Source organism: Lathamus discolor, chromosome 5 (assembly GCF_037157495.1).
Source record: "Lathamus discolor isolate bLatDis1 chromosome 5, bLatDis1.hap1, whole genome shotgun sequence".
NCBI lineage: Eukaryota > Metazoa > Chordata > Aves > Psittaciformes > Psittacidae > Lathamus > Lathamus discolor.
Genome location: NC_088888.1, coordinates 63602590 through 63623980, shown reverse-complemented (window position 1 = coordinate 63623980; position 21391 = coordinate 63602590). Strand labels below are relative to the sequence as shown.

Genomic DNA, 21391 nt, shown 5'->3' with positions numbered 1-21391 from the left:
AATGTTTTAAAAGACCATAAAGCTGTTTCCAACAATGCGTTCTAGATACAAGAAATACTAATACTGCCGGTAGTTAAATCGTTGCGTCCGCGCACACACCAGCTCCATCCGGCAAACGCTGCCTCTCCCGTGTGGCACAGAGCTCCACATGCCCTCCCCGGGCATTTCTACACGCATATAAATTATAACTTCTTACTTTCGGTCACATACACAGAGCTCCTGGAAGGGAAGAGGGGGATGAGAATTCCGACTGGGCGCTCAGCGAAGCCTCCCCTTCGCTAGCTAGCAATAGAGACAGCGCAAAGGCAAGGGGCGGTAGGTGCAGAGGGAGCGTTACGGCTTCGGCCCGAGAAGAGGCTTTATTCTCGGGCTTGCTCTTCGCTAGGCGGTACTTGTTCCGGGGTTTGCTCCCATGTCATCTCTCGGCCATGTTCAGCCCTGCTCCCCCTCGCACCCGCACGGATCGCTCACTGCCGACCACAGTCGGCGCGGCGCTCCCCGCTCCCCAGCCCCGCACCCCGTGGGCGGCCCGGCCCCGGCGCGCCCGCCACACGGCGGCCCCGGGCGCTGCCTCAGCCCTGCCGCCTCAGCCCCGCCGCCGCCCGCTCTCCCGCTCCCGCTCCCTGCGGGCGGGCAGGCGGGCTGCAGTGGGCGGGGCCAGAGAAACCGGCATATGCCTCGACAGGCATCAAGGTTCTCCAATGGGAAGCGGGGTACGGCGGGCCCGAGCGGCGGCAGCCCAATGGGAAAGCGCGATCCTACGTGATGCGGTTATCTGTGGAGTATAAAGCGGGCTACATGCGCACTTAGTCCCTCGCTTACACAGTATGGCCGGCGACATTAGCTAGCGCTCGCTCAACGCTCTTCTCTGTAACAGGGGAACACACGGACTACAAGGAACCGAACCGCATCGCCTGCCCGCCCGCACCCCCGCTCGGACTATAACCCTCTCACATACGCTCACGCTGCACCCGCCGCCGCGCACTCGGGTGGTTCTCGCTGGTTAAAAAAAAAAAATAATCCTGCTTATTATTATTTGTTTTTTATTATTAATATTAAGCAAATCCCCTGGAAGGTGAAACCCGCCCGGGACGGACTGGGACCCGGCGGCGGCAGCGCAGCTCGTGCAGCAGCGGCAGACGGTAGCGGCCGGGGGCGGTAGTTTGGTTGTCGTTAATTTCTGTGGTTGTTGGTTGCCGAGTTGTCTCACCATGAAGGAGAACGGTGCACACTTCTTCGAAGGGACCGAGAAGCTGTTGGAGGTGTGGTTCGCCCGGCAGCAGCCCGCGCAGCAGGAGCCGCACCAGAGCAAGGGGTCCGGCGATCTTCGCACCATACCCAGGTCCGTTAACGGCCGGGGCGGGCGGGGGGCGGTAGGAGCGCTGCCCTTAGCAGCCGGCGGGCGGGAGGGGCCGTTGAATGGCCGGCGCACGCGGGGCCCGGCCCGGGCGTGGCGGCGGCAGCGGTGCGGAGCTGGGTGTGGAGGCGAGAGCGGGTGAGAGGAGATGGCGCGGGCTGGCGGCAGCGCTGGCGGACGGGAGGATGGTTCCGGGGCGGCTCGGCACAGCCGGTGGCGGCGGCGGCGGGTTCGGCCCCTGCGCGGCTGCCGGCCTCCTTCCCCCTCCCTCAGTGACAGCCCCGGTCTCTCCTGTCCGCCGGCCCAAGGTCGCCGCAGCCGCTGGAGGGCAGGGGGTCACCTTCCGCTGCCCTCCAGAGGACCCCCCCCACCCCCAGCCTCTCCCGCAGAGGCAGGGAGCTTCCTCTAGTCCCGGCAGGGGCGGCGGCGGGGGGGCCGGGAGAGGGAAATGGCAGTGCCGGGGACGGCGTGGAAGCCATTCCGTGCCGCCACCTCGTGCAGCCCCGTGCGGTGCCTGCTGGCAACATGTGGAGGCGGGAAGAAGAGAGCCGCGCCGGGCGTGTGCCGCGCCGGGCAGGAGTGCCTGCGGGGGGGGGGGCGCGGGTGGCGGAGTGTCGCAGTGCTGCTAGCGGCCGGGGGCATCGCAGCGGCGCCCACCCCTCTGCACCAAGCCCCCGCGGTCGCCGCGCCTCCGGGCAGCCGGCTGGCAGTGGCTGAGCCGCGGGTCTCTTCACGATGGGGCATCTAGCGCCGGTCGGCTTCGGGACGGGAAGGCTTGGAAAATCGCTGCCCGTTGGGACCGGCTGTGCGGTACTGCGGGGAGTGGGGGGTAGGAATCTCGTTCTCAGCTCATGAAAGCTGGAAGGGGGAAAAGGGAGATCCCTCTTGCTGTCGCGACGAGGATTGATGATCCCCTCACATGGCCGGTTTCGCGGCCGCTCTCGGCGCCGTGTAGCTGCACAGGTTCGTACGGCGGCCCTCACGTAGGGAGGGGGACGCGGGCGGTAGGCGGGAGCCCTTCTCGTGTCTCCCCGTGGCGTGGCAGGCGGCGGGGGATCCCCCCCTTTCCGGGAGCCGCGGTTTGCACGTGAGTGTCTCGGTTCCGCTCCCGGCTCGCGATGCCCGCTCCCCCATTGAGGAGGCCGGGCCAATGGGAGCGGGGCGCCGCCAGGGGGTGGGCCCGCGCCCGTCACCCAATGGGCATGTGAAGAATGCGCTGGCGCTTCTTCCACCGCCACTCGGGGGGGCGCCGGGCCGCGGCCCGCGCGGCCTCCTGCGCACACGTGTTCCGCGGCTCCTCCCGCGGCGGAGCTGCGCCTCAGCGGCACTGCGAGCGCACTGCCGCGGAGGCACCTGCCGGCAGGCCGCTCCTCCTCGGGACCCTGCCTGGCCACACCGGTACGGTGTTTTATACGGGGGCCGTCTGGAAACACTTGCAGTAATTACAGAATGCTTTGCGTTGGAAGGGACCTTAAAGGTCATCTAGTACTAACCCCCCCTCCCGCCATGGGCAGGGGCCCTTTCCACTAGACTAGAGCGCTGTCCAGCCTGGCCTAGAACACTTTGGAGTCCAAGTGTAGAGCTCCAGAAAATTGTGTTCTGGTGGAAGTGTCCAAAAAGTGTAAGAAGATAGTAGCTGCAGGCTACAGAGCAAAGTTGGCTTATATAGCCTAGAATAGACCCGGAACTATGTACTGGTTTGCAGGGGTGACAGGATTGGTATGTAAATGTAATTAACTAACATAATTGAAAAGAAAGAAGTAGGCTTGTCTTGTGCAGGGTGAATTTGAAGGTTTTACTTACCTCAGTAGCTGTCAGTATAGTAAAGTGCTCAGCTTTTCAGATTCAGATAGTAGCCGGTGGGTGTTTTCAGTGTATCCAGATCTGCTTCTGTGTTACTGTTACTCACTGGTCTGGTCAGGTAGCCTGGAGGCCGCCTTGCTGTAATGTACTCTGTTTGGAACGCGTTAATGATAGTAGTGTGCCTTTGAAAGATGTTCAGCATATGCTATTTGTCTTTTCCTTTGGTGTTTCTCAGCAATTTTTGTGTTTATATATGTCTAGAGTTAACTACCCAAAGATCTGAATTCCCAGTAGGCAGGTAACTCCCTTTCCCCCCATGTTGGGGGTGTGTGTGTGTGTGTATATACACAACACTAGCTCATGGGTAGCGGAGGCTTCATATCGGCTATGCCAGGAGCACTGAAGAATACATTTGGTGGTGACCTGTTGGCGTACTGAGGTAGCTTTTTCATGTAACTTTCAGATTTCTGAATTTAGACCTTTGTGAGTAATGTGCTTAAGATGGAAATAATTAGATGTGATTATACAGTTCTTCTGAGATTTAGTGATGTAGCAGATTATCACAGGGTAACAGCTTGTGTAGTCAATGATCAGGCAATCCTGGAAGACTATTGCAAATCCTAGCTGAAATACATGCTCATCTGAGTTATGTAGGCACTTCAGGATTCATCTTGTTCCACTTGAAATGTGGAGGATTCAAAAAATACTCATTTGACTTTGTGTTTATATGCTAGAGTTTGAATATACAATCCGGTTTAGAGATGGCATTCTGCAGATGCTTTCCTCATTCACACATTCGTGCTTGCTGGTGTTCTGCTTGTGAGCTCAGTCTCATCTTTATGGAACTTCAGACTTCTGAAACTGCTCAGGAGCATTAAATGTAATTGCAAGGCAGGTACTGTGACAGTTTTTGTATGGTTTAGATATGGCTGTGAAGGTTTAATAGAGTAGATACAAACTGTTAGCTGTGAAATGTGGTCTTTAACACAGTTTCAGAATGGTGAACAAGCTTTGAAGGCTTCTGTGTTAAGTGGTTCTTAATACAAGATGTTAATTGAAGCTGTGTACCTTCTTGGTAGGAAGCTGTGACATGTCTGAAAATGGCTGTTAACCTGTGTCTGGGAGCAATGATCAGTGATTCTCTGTTGCTAGCATGAACATTCTCTTTGGGAACACTGTCAATTGAATTACTGCAGTTGATAGATGCAAATAAAAAAAAAATCTGACTTGCAGCATAACCCTCTGCTAATTCTGTAAAGGTGATTGAATAAGCTGGTTCTGTTGAACTTGAAATCAAAGCTGAAACTGTAGAACAATAGCTAAATTAGAGTCAAGTTCCAAACTAGTTGAGCTTGCCTTTTGTATTGTAATACCTGCTTAGTACTGAAATGTGAGCCATTCATCTACTGAATGACTAAGCTGGTGTTCAAACCTAAAAAAAAAATCCATGTTGCCTGTGCTTGCTAGGAATTGGATATTTAAAGTCTTTGCTGGATATCACCTGGGGGGAGTGGGGGAGAAGGAAAAAAGCTCAAGAACTGATGCAATTAAGTGGTTGTTTTTTTCACTTGAGTTTTTTCCTCCTCCTGTGGGCAAGCCTGTTGCTAGAGAAGTGTTGGGGTAAGTGTAAAGTGTTTCAGAAGAGATCTATACTGTTTTAATACACTCGGTAAAGTTCTCAACTATAAACTTAAAAAGCTTTGAACATAGGCTTTGCTGTTCAGGTGGGGTGTATCATCTGCTAATCAGTTCTGTGAGTGAAATAATGGCAAGCACTGAAGATGCCTAATCTGCTTGTGCACAGAAGTGGAATGGAGTTAATGGTTTTGGTGGTGTCAAAATGATTTGCTTTAACTTTAGTACTTGTTCTCAACTGTGCTTCATAAAGCATGTTTATTTTAAATAATAGCCTTGAACTGTATATAAAAGAAGTTTGCTAAAATTAAAACTGTTGTGCCACAAGCCCTGGAATTCTACTAGTGCATTCTACTATCCCCACAGTAAAATAATCTGTTTATTTCTTGAGATGGTGTGCAGCTATGCATTTCCAATCTCAAGGTGTATCTGGAGCATACAGAAGTTTAAAACATAAGTTAATGATGCAAGTGTTAAAAGTCCATATCTAAAGCATTCAACCCTGAAGAATACTCTGAAATTAAACTTGTTTATGGACCTTTAGTGTGCTTTCTGTTTGTCTAAATTATGTGGACATGCAGGACACTGAAAAAAAAAAAAAGCGTGGTGATGAGCAAAAGGAAGTGACAGTGACATGAGATTCTCATTCTGTGCTACATGGAAACTTGCAAGCACCAATACAGCCAAACATCTGATAAGTCCTGTAAATGCTTGCTTTGTACTGCACCCTATAGCCTGAGTCAACTCAGTGCTGCAGTGCCGCTGCACCTCCACCCCTTCCCCCCGTCCTAATAAGAGCAGTGGTATTTGCCTGTCTCAAACAGTGAATGTACAAGGAGGCTGGGCCATAAGCCCTGCCCTGCTCTTAATCCTGAGTGCTTTGGAACAAAACGGTGTAGCACTGCTCTGTGTGGAGCCTGCGAAGATGGCAGGGTTGTGCCAGGATAAGAGCTTCTGTCATTGTGCTTGCTAAACTTTATGTGGAGATGAAGGGTAGTCTGGAGCACTTAATGTAAGAATTCAGGCTTCTCCTCATCAAAATTGATATTCATAAACTAGATTCAGTGAACAAGTTCAAAATCGGAGGTAAAATGGTTGTGATTCAGTTGTAATGAAAGAATGCTTTCATACAAAGGAAGCAAGCCCTTTTACACTATTACTGTTACTACTGATTGTGATACTGCTATGCAGGAAGTTAAGACTTCTGTTGAAGGCTTTTTGGTTTTTTCCCACCTTACTACTGAAACTGCTAAAGAATTTGGTTAGTCACTTTGTCAAAAATCTGGTCCCTTAGTGAGACTTCGTAAAGCATCCTATTAAAATATGTAGCTACTGGTGTATTCCTGAAAGGGATTTTCTAATGGCTGTTTAGTCAGCCAGGAGAACAGAAAGATTTGAGGCTTATGGTAGATACTTGCTTGCCTTACAGTATGTTTCTTGTGGAAAAGATGACTTTCAAACTTGCCCTGAATCTTGTCTGTAAGTCTTGTGGAAGCCCTGCTGTGCCTACTGGAGCTCATGCTTCCTTAAACATTTTTGAGTGTCAGGGATATCCATTAAATACTTTTGGATGTAAAGCATGGAGTTGCCATTCCATATATACAGCCGTAACTGCAATAATAAAAGGCCTGCAACAGAAGCGTGCTGACTTTAAAGGACTATCTGGGACCATCTTTGTGCTATTGCTGAAATATCTTGATGTCATTTTGGAATTTTTGGGAACTTCTCGGTAGTTGGCTTAGGACCTTCTAGTTAAGGAGCATTTTGGATGCAATTTTCTATTCAGATGCCTGTCTTTAATTCAAGATTAAGTGTGTGTCCCTGGAAGGTTTCTTAATTTAAAGGTAAAGGAGATGCAGGCAGTCTTTCTATGTATCTATGTTCAGAGCGTATAGAGGGGGTGTGGGTTTTGTGCACTCCACAGATACTGCTGAGGTAAAATTATCAAGTTGCCAGTGCCTTGTGTCTCAGGGTGTGGACATAGTTAAAGATAATCCATCTTAAACAGCAATTTATAGACTCGGTTATAATTCTCAGAGGAAATAATTCACATGCAGTTGTCTGCATGTGAATTACATGAAATACATGAGCTGGTAGGAGGTGCTTTAAAGAGTTTGTAGGTTTTGTGTAGTTGCTCTGTACTGTTATCTACCTGTTTCAGGATCCATGGAACTAATGTTGCAACAGCCGACACTGATACTTAGCCAGCTTCCGTGTGCCTTGGCTACATCTTCTCTGCATTGTCAGTTTAGGCAAGGCATTGAGTTTGACTGCTCTGGACCGTGGCATCGGTAGGAATTTGCCTACTGAACTGTAGCCTGCTAATGAGGTAACTGATATATCTGGCTCCTAAAAAAACTTGAGGGAATAAAAAGTTGCTCTGCTCTGCAGTTGAATGCTTGCTTTTAAAACAAGATCTTACACTAAAGATGAAAATGCTTATTGCTGTGATCACTATAGACCTGTCAGCTGTCTTGATGAAAAGCTGTGCTAGAGTATGTATGCAGCTTGAGCTGTCTGCAAGAGTTTCATAGGATTTATTTCCTAAGAATTCCTGCCCTACTGCAAAACAGCTTTTCTTCCCGTTGCTGTTCAGGCTGCTTTAGCAAGGTACTGTTAATGGGGTGGTGGGATGATATGCTTGTATAGAAGCTGTTAATTGCTGATAGGAAGAACTTACTGATGTAGTTTTTTATCTTGTTAAATTGCTGTTATTGCCTTCCCAGTTGGTGTGAAACAGCAGTTTTGTGTTACTGCCTGATATACTAGACTCCTGTGTTAAGAACCTGTTCTACCCTTGAAGGTAAAGGCTCAGAAGAGGCCAGTAACTTCCACTCAAAAGTATCATTTATAGACTCATAGAATAGTTAGGGTTGGAAAGGACCTCAAGATCATCTAGTTCCAACCCCCCTGACATGGGCAGGGACACCTCACACTAAACCATCCCACACAAGGCTTCATCCAACCTGGCCTTGAACACTGCCAGGGATGGAGCACTCACAACCTCCCTGGGCAACAGATTCCAGTGCCTCACCACTCTAACAGGAAAGAATTTCCTCCTTATATCCAATCTAAACTTCCCCTGTTTAAGTTTTAACCCATTACCCCTTGTCCTGTCACTACAGTCCCTGAAAAAGAGTCCCTCCCCAGCATCCCTATAGGCCCCCTTCAGATACTGGAAGGCTCCTATGAGGTCTCCATGCAGCCTTCTCTTCTCCAGGCTGAACAGCCCCAACTTTCTCAGCCTGTCTTCATACGGGAGGTGCTCCAGCCCCCTGATCATCCTCGTGGCCCTCCTCTGGACTTGTTCCAACAGTTCCATGTCCTTTTTGTGTTGAGGATAGCAGAACTGCACACAATACTCCAGGTGAGGTCTCACAAGAGCAGAGTAGAGGGGCAGGGATCACCTCCTTCGACCTGCTGGTCACACTCCTTTTGATGTAGCCCAGGATACGGTTGGCTTTCTGGGCTGCGAGCGCACACTGCAGCCGGCTCATGTTCATTTTCTCATCGACCAACACCCCTAAGTCCTTCTCTGCAGGGCTGCTCTGAATCTCTTCTCTGCCCAACCTGTAGCTGTGCCTGGGATTGCTCCGACCCAGGTGTAGGACCTTGCACTTGGCATGGTTGAACTTCATAAGGTTGGCATCAGCCCACCTCACAAGCATGCCAAGGTCCCTCTGGATGGCATCCCTTCCCTCCAGCGTATCAACCGGACCACACAGCTTGGTGTCATCGGCAAACTTGCTGAGGGCGCACTCAATCCCACTGTCCATGTCAGCGACGAAGATGTTGAACGAGACCGGTCCCAACACCGATCCCTGAGGGACACCACTCGTTACCGGTCTCCAGCTGGACATCGAGCCATTGACCTGGCAAAGGAAACTTGATTCATGGCTTATTCATCCTCTATTTCTCAGAAATATGAAATAAGGGAGCAAACATGGTTTTTAACTTGGCTGAGAGGGTTTGTTGACTGTTAATTTTATTAAAAGCTCAAAGCATAGTTCCTGAAATTATAACGCTTCTCTGTTCTGATAGGTTTCCTGTACTGATATACTTAGGTGGCAGTTTGCGTGAAAGTTGTTTGCATTCTGGTAACAAGGCTGTGCCAATATGGCACTAAATACTGCAACACAGGTGTAAAGTAGATTGCTGAGCTTGCTATGTTTTTTCTCTTGCGTGTTCTGCTGGTTAAGTATAGAAGAAGCAGCTTTCTACTATTCAAGTGTGGACTCCTTTTCACATTTGAGTAGATGTATTCCATTTTAATTTGGTATTCTCTGAGCATGTGCAACCATTTCAGATTCACACTTTGCTGGAGAAACTATTTTGGCTTTTGGTAGGTGGCAGTTACTTGAAGTTTACAGTTTTGGAATGAAGTGTGAAATAAGCCTACCTAACAGTGAGGAGTTGGTCACAAATGCATTTTTGGTTTGGAGTTCCAATGGATACAGCTCTGCTACAGAACTTAACTTAGCTAGTATGCTTGGCTTGAGTATAGGAGAAAAGTTTTGAAAGTGTCTGGGCTTGTTCTGATGTCTGGCTATGGGAAGTGATTTGGACATAGTAATACCATTCCTATGTCGAAGCAGCATTGAGAGGGGTATTTTGAAGAGCAGAAGCTCATGATAGCATTTTATTGAGAAATAGTCTCTTTGATTCTCTTTCTTCAGGTTGAGGCTCTGCTTGCCAGTTACAGTCAGTTATGAAATAAGTAGTAAAGTTATCAAGTATTTCCCAATTACTAACTTTTAGGATATTTCTCATTTGCTAAAATGAAATAGGATCAGCTGCAATACATGTACTGATAACTATTGAAATCCTGGTTTTTTTTTTTTTTAAGGTGGATTTTCTTGTATCTACAGTAAGTGTGGATGGGCATTGCTTGTCTCTAGTAACAATTACACAGATGAAAGAAAAGGAAGAAATGCAAGAGTTAGGCTTCTGGTGAACTCTGTCTGCTTGGTACAAAGTAGTCACAGATGTTCTTCCTTAGCTCTGCTTTAAACAATGGAAAATGTCAAATACTAAGGTAATCTTGTTTAAATGGATGATACTGAAATCAAATCCAGCATTTTAATGGCTTTTCTGTAATTTTCTGTGCTTAACCTTAAAATACATAAGGTGCAGGACAGTATCACTGCGAAACTTCTCCCAAGTCTCATCCTGGGTGCTGCAACCCTTTTTTAGTCTGTTACATGTCTGCTGCTGAGTCAAGCCTGGTGTCTTTTATGTTCCTCAACTTGAAGGCTTTATTTCCTAAATAGATCAAATTATGAACTTGTCCTTTATTCCTTTAAAGGTTCAACACCTGAAGATGTAGCTTATGCTTAGCTGTGGTTTCTGTAGTGAAATAGTGAAGAATTGAGCAAAGTTTTAAGAAACAAAGTCTTGTGCAACTGCAAATTGCAGCTGTAGTATCTAAATGCCAGCTGTAGTACTAACAAGTGTAGGGACTTCCTTAGGCTTTGGACTTCACATGCAATACTGTATTATTGTTAGTGCGCTATACTGATCCCTCATTGCTGGACTACTTGCACACCAAAGTTGTTATATTTTTCTCTGCTAATATGTGACAAACTTAAATGAGCCATTTTCCTGAGGTGTCTGGGTGGAACTGCACTACAGTGATACTTAAAGAAAATCCTCACTTGTCTACATAATGGTAAGGGTTTGACTGTCTGACTAGGCAAGAAGCTTGTGAAGGCCAAGAATTATGCTCTTGCAAAGCTTAGATAGTTACATGCCCTTTGATTTATACAAGTACAAAATCAGATTTGTAGTAATGTACAAATGGGGTTACTTGCAGCTCGGCATCAGGCAGTGTAAGGGAGCTCTGCCTCATCTTCCCTAAGTGCTATGTCAGACACTTGGCGCATCTTTAATGGCAGATGAAATATCACCAGTAGTGATGCTGGAATGATTTGAACAAATTGACATGCTACCTAATTCAGTTTATCGGAAGAGTATAATAGGATGCTAGAGGGAATATACTAAGGCTGGCCAACTTATGCAGGTGTGCTGTAGCTTACAGAGAAAATGATGTCCTTCAGTCCTCAGCAAAATAGCATGATTGTCTGGGAGCATTTAAAAACTAGGTATAGTATAAACTATTTCACTCTTTGCATTTTCCAGGTTTTTCAGAGATGAGTAGACACTTGCATTTTCATGTAAATTTGAGTATCAGCAACAGAGCTAAACCCAAGTCAGTGGCATAAGTGTAGAGCTGAATAAATGTGTGGGACTTCAACTGAGCATTAAAAACAGGCTGTGTTTTTGATTTTGTGGCGTGATGTGGGGCGTTTTTTTTGTTGTTGGGTGGGGTTTGGGTTTTGTGGGGGGGGTTGGGGGAGGGATTTTTGGGGTTTTTTTGGGGGGTTTTTTTGTTTTTTTTTTTTTTAATGACATGCAGGTTCAAGTGGTTTGGGCTGCCATGTTTGTAGTTGCAGAGGAGTATTTCATCAAGGTTCACTAACTGGGGAGGTAGGGGAAACCTGACTTTGATTTGAAGTATCTAGCTATATCGCCGAGATCAGAAACTTGTTCAGCTTGACACTTAATCCTGAGGGATTTTAAGATGTGTAGGATTCACTTAAACATGTTTTTAATAGCTTCAGTCTTGAGTAAAAGGAGGCCAGAGCACAAGTCTCATTTAAGTATATTGTGGTTGACTTCTGTATAAATATCCTGGTTTAGTGTAATATACACTTTCAAAGGTAAAAGACTTACGTATTAGTGAAGGTACAGAATTTAGTTTCAAGAGGCGTTCCTGAGTGAGGGAGAGATTAAGACATTTGTTGGTGTTTAGAGAAGCAAAGAACATATGGATATTTTGCCTGTATGTACAGCAGAGTCTGAAACTTCAACTTTGTAAACTGACTCGTTTTCCAAGGGGAAAGATGGTGGCTGCTGGTGGAACTCTCCTGATAGAATTAACAGTGAGTGCTCTGTCCTGAAATACAGCTACAGTGCTTTTGTAGTGTCAAGGGGAGGGCGACCTAACTTCTGAGGAAGGATTAGGCTGACAGTTACATGGGCAGCTTGAGCTAGTCTAATAGCTTGCTTGGTGATGATATGGCAGTTTTGTGCTGCCAGTTGCAATGGGTCCTGTATTTGTTCCAGCCCTGATGGGCAGCTTTGTTTTAAGCTGGGTTACTAAATTTCTTGGCTCATGACAGGTCTGAGCGCAAGAGCCATCACAGAGTGGAGTATGCTGTGGGAAGGGAGGCGTGAGAGAAGTAGGGCAGCTGGCAGTCTGTAACTTTGCAATTTGAGGAAGCTGTACCTGTTCCTGTCTGCTTTATAGCAAATCCTGCTATATTTGATTCTACTGATCTGGTGTAGATACAAGACTGAAGTGACAACCAAATTTATTCTGCCCTGCCCTGGTCTGTCATTGCCCATGAGTACTTGGAAGTGTTTGGGCTTAATTTGAGCCCTTTGATTTTGATACTTTTTAATTTTTTTTAATAAAATTCCTCGTAGAACAAGTAATTGAATTGAAATAATACTGAATTCTTACCACAACACTGAAATCTAGCACTGTAGCTTCAACTCGCACTATATGAAAACAGTTCAGTTTATTTCCTTGTAAGTGTAATATTGCAAACTATTTGCTACAAGTCTTCTATACTTTCTACAGAGAAAGAATTCTGTGGGGCTGATTGATCAAAGAGAAATTCAGGTCATTGAGATAATTTAATTGAAAACCAGCCCTAAAAAAAAAAACTATCAACTTGAGTCCAAGCTGGGCAAATAAAGCATGTTAACTTGCTGGTTTGTTACTCTAGTAGCTGCCAATGGCTACTGTGATTGAAGTACATGGAGACTCAACCTAAAGCATGCCTTAAGTTACAACAATGAATTTTATCTTAGTACATATGGGATGCAGGATTTAAGGTTATCCTGATTTGCCTGATTAGGTGCTTGGGATTGCAGTTGGACAATTGTCCTTGTGTAGCAGATTACACTAACAGATCTTGAGCTAAGAATTGGATATTACTGTATTGTGGTACAGGTCCTGTATAAAAAGTCTTTGCCTTTCATGCTCTCAGACCCAGCAACTCAAGACAGGAGCTGCAGTCTTGGTTTGGGCTATACTTTTCACCCAGGGTTCCACAAAGCTTCAGTTTGTTTAACCGGCTTTTTGTGTTCTTTAATTTCTTTACAGGATTGAGTGGGACAAACTTCTGGAGAATGTGCATTGTTTGATCATAAGTGTGACAAAAACTGACAAGCAGGAAGCTTATGTACTCAGGTAAGCCACTAGTTTATTCTTTTAGTCTCCAAGAGGTAACAAGTTAAAGCTGTTGTATGGGATCCACTTGCCTGAGAATCTAGTCTTGGGTGAAGATCCTGCTTTTTGTCACTACAGTTTGTAGGGGTCTGCTAAGCATAGTACTGCCATGCTTCTGTTCAGTAGTGGAAATGTTTTCATAGTTATCATAGAATCACAGAATAGTTAGGGTTGAAAAGGACCTCAAGATCATCTAATTCCAACCCCCCTGCCATGGGTAGAGACACCTCACCCTAAACCATCCCACACAAGGCTCTCTCAAACCTGGCCTTGAGCACTGCCAGGGATGGAGCATTTATCACTTCTTTGGGCAACTTGTTCTAGTGCCTCACCACCCTCACAGTAAAGAACTTCTTCCTTATATATAACCTGAACTTCCCCTGTGTAAGTTTTAACCCCTTACCCCTTGTCCTGTCACTTCAGTCTCTAATGAAGAGTCCCTCCCCAGCATCCCTATAGGCCCCCTTCAGATACTGGAAGGCTGCTGTGAGGTGTCCACGCAGCCTTCTCTTCTCCAGGCTGAACGGCCCCAACTTTCTCAGCCTGTCTTCATACGGGAGGTGCTCCAGTCCCCTGATCATCCTCGTGGCCCTCCTCTGGACTTGCTCAAACAGCTCCATGACCTTCTTAAGTTGACAAGACCAGAACTGTACACCGTGAGACCTCCAAGTGAAGTCTCACGAGAGCAAAGCTTTTTGGGTTTTTTTTGTCTTTTTTTCTTTAGCTAAAGATTAAGGACACAGGCACGGTATTTCTACACCTGATGGCTGAATTTTGTCCAGAGATAAATAAGTCTCCCTAGTTAAGAGGCTTAGGATACCTTCAGCAGAATAGTGCATGTAGGTGTCACTTTTGGATCAGCAAAAACTTGACCAGTGGATTGGCTTTACCTCCAGACAGTGCAGTCAAGGGGAGCAGCTCCTGCAGCTGAGCTAAGGACATCTGTGAAAATGTAGCTTCTCCAAAATCCTGGAGTTTCTGTGCTGTTCAGCAGTTAGTTGTAAGGATGCTACGTTAGCCATGTGTTTTTCATCTTAAACACTTTCATGCTTTTTGTACATGAACTTCACAGACACAGTGACATTTTCTGCTTTACTTCAGATTACAAAAATTGAAGCTTTTGTACTCTGAAGGACTGTCTTGAGGGCAAGGTTGGGCTAAGCAAGCTAGTCCAAGAAACCATGCTGAAGTCTTAGTTCCAGAAGCTTTGTGTATTTGAAACAAAATTCTGAAATGAATGTAACTCATTACAACTGTGTGCTGGATAAAATAGAACCTTTGAATTCTTAAACTCGGTTTGGAATGCTGTTCAAGCTAGACTTGTATTCCCATTGTTTAGTTATTTGGTGAGAGGATACTTGATACTTCTTACACACGTTTAAATGTTCTAGATGTAGTATCAATACTTGTCTCCAGTTCAGTGGGACTGTAGTTAAGTATCTGACTTACGGTTTACGTATAGTTAACTTCTGAATCTTACGTGTAAGGCATATCCTATAGCTATGGCTATACTTTCATTATGAGGCTTCCTGTTCTTGTAGATAGGTGCTGATTTACTATTTTGCAGGAGAAGGTGCAGGCAGTTTATGAAATGAAGGCTTTTGCCTTTTTTGAGTTCATGTTTTCATAGGCTTTATTTCACCCAAGTAAATCAGATTTCAAGTTTGTTCTGTGTCTGGGTTAAGAAATTAAATAGAATGTCTGTTGTGTACCTGCTTCACAGCGTGTTTGTAATTCCTTGAATAGATTGAGGATATGTAACACATGTAGTACCTCTCTTCTTGAAGTGTGGTTGCTGTGCAGTATCACACTTGCTGCAGGTATTTGTTTCAGGAAACCATGAACAGCTCTCAAATGTTAGCTGAAGTGTCTTGGTTTGATCCATTTGCCCACCTTGTTTATGTACCGTATGCTGAATGTTCACTGACAGTAATGCATTTGGTTGGGATGAGAAGCAAGATCTAACTAGTGTCTCCTGGCTTTTATGTAAAGCACTTAATATGTTTTTAACACATCTTTTTTTTTTTTACAGTGAGAGTAGCATGTTTGTCTCCAAGAGACGTTTCATTTTGAAGACGTGTGGTACCACCCTCTTACTGCAAGCACTGGTTCCCCTGTTGGAGCTTGCTAGGGAGTACAGTGGGTTTGACTCAATTCAGGTAAGGTGTCAGAAATGCTTCATCTTTCTTAGAATGTGTGAAGCTTTTTATGAATATTCCAAATTCACTGATTTTATTAAATATTCTGAAACTTACTTTGCCATCTATGCTTCCCATAATGGGAAAATTGCAATTTAAGATTGCTTACTTTGCTGCAGGATTCAGCCTTCTGTTTTCCTCTTAAAGGATGCTAATTTACGAGTGCTAGTGTGCTGAGTTAAGGCTACTTAGGGGTGAAAGACTTCCATGTCTGTGTTGTCAGTGCGGAAATCATGGATGTTTTCTTGTGGAAAACAGATTTGGAGGTGTTTCCTGAGGCTTAGAAATTAAGCTAGGAATAACCGTATGCCTCTGAAATGGAAATACAGGTAGCAGTGTTTTGACAATGAAAGCTTAGGACCTGTGAAAGCTTATGCTAAGTGCTTGCATTTTTGTAGATCTTTATATTCAAGGTGGATAGGTATGTTCAGTAGCTGTGATGATGCACTCTTTTTTTTCTTCTTTTTTCAGAGCTTCTTTTATTCACGTAAGAATTTCATGAAGCCTTCCCACCAGGAGTACCCACATAGGAATTTCCAGGAAGAAGTAGAGTTTCTTAATGAAATTTTCCCAAGTAAGTTCATGAAACTTAAGCAAAATTGTGCAGCTTGTGTGAAGTGAGAAGTGACACATAGAGACTGCCAGGCCATTCATTCCTCAGTCCTTGCAGTTCTGCAGGCAGCACAACCTTGGGCTGCATAAAAATCAAAAGCTGTCAGTACTTTTTGCTTTTCAGACACTTAACTTGCCAAGATCAAAATTTAAATCCTACAAAACTTGACAGTTAGTACCTTAACTGAAGTCTGAAGACTTCCAAATGGAGTGTAGTAAGTCAGTTTGCAGAATCCAGCTCTTACTGGATTATATAATGCCCCATTAAAAAGGTAGGATGCTAATTTAAGGCAACTAATATGCTGAAGAAAAAAGTAAGCTTTTCTTGGGGAAGTCACTCACTAAAGACTGAATTTAAACATTTTATACAATATAAAGCCTACAGGAATAACACTGAATTTTAACTGGCAGAAGTTTTCTCAAGGAACATGAATGGTGTAGTACTTGCCCAAGTTACCTTGAAAATAAATGTTAATCATAAATTCATTAAATAGATGCTTAAGAGTGCCAGGGCTTCTGTCCATGCAAAGCCAAAGCTGTCATCCGAATTTCCTGGTAGTAAACTCTGAACTAGGGTGCCCAGGCCACCCTCTGGGGGAGCCTGTTTTCCTGATTATTGGCTTTACATTCCTAAAGTTAAATGCCTGGTTATTTGATGGAGAGGCTGACTGTATCAGTGCACTGTTAGTGTTCTGCAGAAGGCTTCTGTCTTTAAATATGAAATTAAGCTAAACTTTTCCATAAAGGATTAGTTGTTGTGCATTAACTGGAGACTTTTTTCCTTGTCTAGATGGAGCAGCTTATTGCATGGGGCGTATGAATTCTGATTGCTGGTATGTATGTGGAGGTTTTGAAATCTTTGGGCCTTAGAGTAGAACTTGGTGCTCCTAGTATTTATTACATACATGATCTGTATCTTATGCAGGTACCTGTACACCCTGGATTTCCCAGAGAGTCGGATATCCAATCAGCCTGATCAGACACTGGAAATTCTGATGAGTGAGCTTGACCCAGTAGTTATGGACCAGTTCTACATGAAAGATGGTGTTACTGCAAATGATGTCACTCGTGTATGTTCACTTGAAAACTAAGCATTCTGGGGGAGATGTGGCAATAAAGTATTTCACTTACCGTTCAATACAAGGTTTATTTTTGAGCTAGACAAGATGCCATAGAAATGGTCAGATTGCTGTTTTGGGGATCTAATTTAAATCTAGAATGTTTCGGGGAGTATAATTTCACATTTTTAATGCCCCGGCTTTAATCTGTTGAGAGGAGCAATTTGCAGTGCTTTATGTGATTGGAAGCTTTTCTTCTGGAAAATGAAGTAGAAATAAAACCACAATTGAGTAACTGCTGCTAAAGGATGGAGATTAGGAGGAGTAAGACTTAGACTGAAGATAATGAATGCCGTGGGAATCTATGTATCAGAGTTAAGGTTAAATCCTGGAGCCATTTGGCTGGGGAGGGCTAAGGTCTAAGTGTAACTTGATGGTTTTGCTTCTTTATTCCAATGGGAAGGTCCTGTGACATAAACAAGTTTCTCTGACAAGTACATTGACTTGATCTGGTTTTTCATCTTAGGCTTTGTTTCTCATACTGTATTTGCTATTGAGATTTGGCTGTAGCTCAACTACCATGTGGAAAATCAAAGTGCTTTGGATTGTACTTCATTCTAAAGGAATATATTGTTACTCTGGGGTAAATGGTAACAGCCTTCACTTTGGATACTGGTTGAACAGGAGCTCCATTTTCCATTTTAGTTGAAGAAGCAACTAAACAATGCTATTTTAGAATCCTAAGCTGTTCCCTTGTCTTGGAGGTATGCAGCTTGGTTCAGTAGGAGGCAGTGTACCTGATAGCTTGTATGCAGCTTGTCACTCAGTCACTTGGTAAGTGACAGGGTGCAAAACAAGTTCATCTACAGTGGTATACATTATCAAACTGACTTGTTACTGGGAGACTTCTGGTGTCGTGTTACCTAAATTGTTCATCTGCCTTTGATTTAAAGCTAAACAAGTGTAAGGGTGTATTATAAACTAAATGGTGCAATTTTAATTTCTATTTCAGATGAGTGGAATTCGTGACCTGATACCAGGTTCTGTTATTGATGCTACAATGTTCAATCCTTGTGGGTATTCAATGAATGGGATGAAATCGGATGTAAGTTTCACACTTAGCGATAATTAATTTTAAAATAAATAGCTGCTATTTGGTAATATTTTTTTTCTTTTCAGGGAACTTACTGGACTATTCACATCACTCCAGAACCAGAGTTTTCTTATGTTAGTTTTGAAACAAACATCAGTCAGACCTCTTACGATGATCTGATAAGAAAAGTCGTAGAGGTTTTCAAGCCAGGAAAATTTGTGACAACCCTCTTTGTTAATCAGGTGAGATTTTTTACATTAGGTGGTCAGACACTGAAATGCACAGGCACAAACAAAGCAAGGGTAGAGTTTGTTTGGGGTTTTTTTTCTTTTACTGGAGCATTAGCAGTTTACAGTTTATCTCTGTTTGCATGGTGGTTGCTTTGGAAAGTAGAAATATTCTTTGGTATTGCTTTGGTACGTACTAAATCTGATCTCCAGGAAACTTAAGAAAATATTAAAATAGGGCAGCTCAATCTCAGTACTCTAATGCCTTCCTGTGCAGTTCTGTATAGGCATTATTTCTTGCTTTGGTATTTTTCTGGATTTAGCTTCAGCTGTCATTTGTACTATGGTGATGCTGCCAGCTAGTCACAGAATCCTAGGCTGGTTATGGTTGGAAGGGACCTTAAAGATCATCCAGTTCCTATCGCCTGCCATCAGCAGGGACACCTTCCATTAGACCAGGTTGCTCAAAGCCCTGTCTAGCCTGGCCTGAACACTGCCAGGGATGGGGCAGCCACAGCTGCTCTGGGCAACCTGTGCCAGTGCCCCACCACCCATGCAGTAAAGAACTTCTTCCTTATCTCTAAATCTACACTCTCAGTTTAAAACCATCGCCCCTTTGTCCTGGCACTACATGCCTCTGTAAAAATTCCCTCTCCAGCTTTTCTGTAGTCACTGGAAGGCTGCTGTAAGCTCTCCCTGGAGTATCACAAGAACCACATGTAAAATACATGCTTTGCGATCTCTGAATGCTAAGTTTACAAAAGTGACTTCTTTCACTCTTTTGTTTTCTAGAGCTCTAAATGTCGTACGGTGTTCTCTTCTGCCCAGAAGATTGAAGGGTTTAAACGTCTTGATCACCAGATTGCCCAATTCAGTGATTACAATTTTGTTTTTACCAGTTTCACAAAAAATCGCCAGCAACAGCATAGTTGATTAAGAATGAAGAAAAAGCGCAAAAAGAAATACCATATAGAAGGTGGTGGTTGCTTTCTAGTTAATGATTCAGGGGGCCATGCTTTCCACTCCCACCACCTTGTAGCTGTGGAAAGCCCTAGGTGTAATCATAGTATAACCATTTTGAATTGTATGCATTATTATATCAAGGAGTTAGATATCTTGCATGAATGCTCTCTTCTGTGTTTAGGTACTCTATGCCACTCTTGCTGTGAAATTGAAGTGCATGTAGAAAAATCTTACTGTATGAAACTTTACAACACTTGTAAAAATGATTCAGGTAGAATTGCACACAGTATAGTTTTTCTCCAGGTATCACCAAAAATTCCCCACAGACAAGGCTTTCGTCCTCATTAGGCTTTAGCCTCCACCTGCTCACTGGGGACAGTTCTCTGTTAAATTGTCACTTTTTTCATTTATGTTATGATTTCAGTCTAAAACAGTTTTTGACAAACTTTTATGATTTCTAATGAAACTGATTCCTCACTAACATGTCCATGTTTGGAAAAAGTTCCTAAAACAGTTACAAATAGTTTTGCTACTACAAGTGGTGGCTGATTTATTTTTAAATCAGACTGACTTTTCATGTTCTAATAAAGCTTAAAGGAATTTGCTCAGCTGTATTGCAGCACTGGGCTAATGCATTGGTCTTTCACCTTTAGAAACTTGGGTCTCGGTACTAATGCTGGTAAAACTTCATCTTACCTTAATGCCTCTTTATCTGTCCACATCCCTGAGTGTCACACTACTACACAATGGCAGAATTCAAAGAAGGTCCAAGGCTTGATAGGGGAAATGCCGAATGAGGCTGTAAGTGCTTCGGTGTAGTTGTGTGACAGCTCTGCAAAGTGCAAGCTTATTTTGGCACCAGACATTTTCTTTCCTAATCACCAGTTATGTCAGACTAAGAGGCTGGTGCTCCTGCGTGCTGGCAGGTAGATCTAATGAAGGAGTGGGATTTGCCAGTCTGGGTGTGTTGATTGATTTGGATTACTCTTGGTAAAACCTGTGACCTATCACTTCTAACTGTAAAGAGTGCTTCTAAGCTGGTCCAGTGTCACTTCATTTTGTTGTTCAAAGCAAAGCTAATGCCTCTATCTTGTGACAGTCCTGTGACATTGTTGTGCATGTGACTTACGTTGTATTTGAGTGTTGTGACTTCATCTGTTTTTTTCCTCCTAACTACTAAGGTGGTTCCTCTTATGGTGACTTGAGGGCATTAAAGTGAAGGCATAGAACAAGAACTGTCTGGGACACCTGGACAGAAGTGAAGTAGAATGCTATTCATAGAGCATGAATAAGTGTAATTCAAAGTCACTAATGGTATTGACTAATATACAGGCTTGAAAGAGCTGGCACACTTTCAGCTATGTTTGCAAATACTGGGATTTTAACAGCTGTGAGACCAGCATGTTAACTACAAAATTGAGATGATTTTTTTTACCCCTCTTGTCCTAGTGATGTTTTGACTCTTTCTGGCTTGACGCAATGGTTTTTTTTTTTTGTTTTTGTGGTTTTTTTTTTTCCTCCCATATTTATAAATGAAGCACTTTTCCAGTGCTTCTGAACTAAAGTCTACTTGGTTAGGAATCAAGTGGTTGGAACAGCTTGATTGTTTTTTTTGTGGGTTTTTTTTTTTAAACATATTGTTGCTCTTTACCAATGTTATGGATTATATGCTGTAAATGGCACTAATGCTTTTTGGTGTTAATATTGAGGACCAATATTTCAGTGGGGTTTTTTTGTTTGGGTTTTGTTTTTTAACGTTGTCCCAACTGACCTGACATTTGTTGGCTTGAGGTCCTTTAAGAAGACTGAAGATCCCTTTTCAAGTAATACTGAAGTACACAATTTACAGATTAGAAGCATAAGCCTCAGCTATAAAAATGAAAGCTGTTGAATGGATTATTGAACTATCTAGGGTGATCAGGATGGGGGGAGTATGGTGTTTATAATTTCTGTGGTGTTAGACTTTGATCATTTAAAAATATCTGTACCACAACTTAATGCTTCAATAAAAGTTTGCTTAAATTGTTTGTAGTGATGATCCAGCAATTCTACTCTTCACGCTTCATGCTTTCTGCTACCAGATAGTTTAATTCTGAAATAATTTGTGCTTGTCTGAAATTACTTTAAATTTACTTTGCCCTTGTAG

General features: G+C 43.9%; 1 protein-coding gene across 1 annotated transcript; it reads left to right on the top strand.

Moving 5' to 3' along the window:
• Window positions 1-819: 819 nt before the first annotated feature.
• On the top strand, window positions 820-21272 carry AMD1 (adenosylmethionine decarboxylase 1). The gene is made up of 9 exons (XM_065681074.1): window positions 820-1342; window positions 12969-13055; window positions 15127-15253; window positions 15764-15866; window positions 16695-16737; window positions 16830-16974; window positions 17975-18067; window positions 18142-18297; window positions 19075-21272. Exons 1-9 carry the CDS (start codon window positions 1212-1214, stop codon window positions 19213-19215), a joined length of 1026 nt encoding a protein of 341 aa, XP_065537146.1. The 5' UTR covers window positions 820-1211; the 3' UTR covers window positions 19216-21272.
• Window positions 21273-21391: the final 119 nt, after the last annotated feature.

Excerpts from the sequence above, each read along its gene's own strand:
- AMD1 (XM_065681074.1), top strand. The coding sequence starts at position 1,212 with ATGAAGGAGAACGGTGCACACTTCTTCGAAGGGACCGAGAAGCTGTTG. Across the intron at positions 1,343-12,968 it reads GATCTTCGCACCATACCCAG|GATTGAGTGGGACAAACTTC; the intron begins GTCCGTTAACGG and ends ATTTCTTTACAG. Across the intron at positions 16,738-16,829 it reads CGTATGAATTCTGATTGCTG|GTACCTGTACACCCTGGATT; the intron begins GTATGTATGTGG and ends TATCTTATGCAG.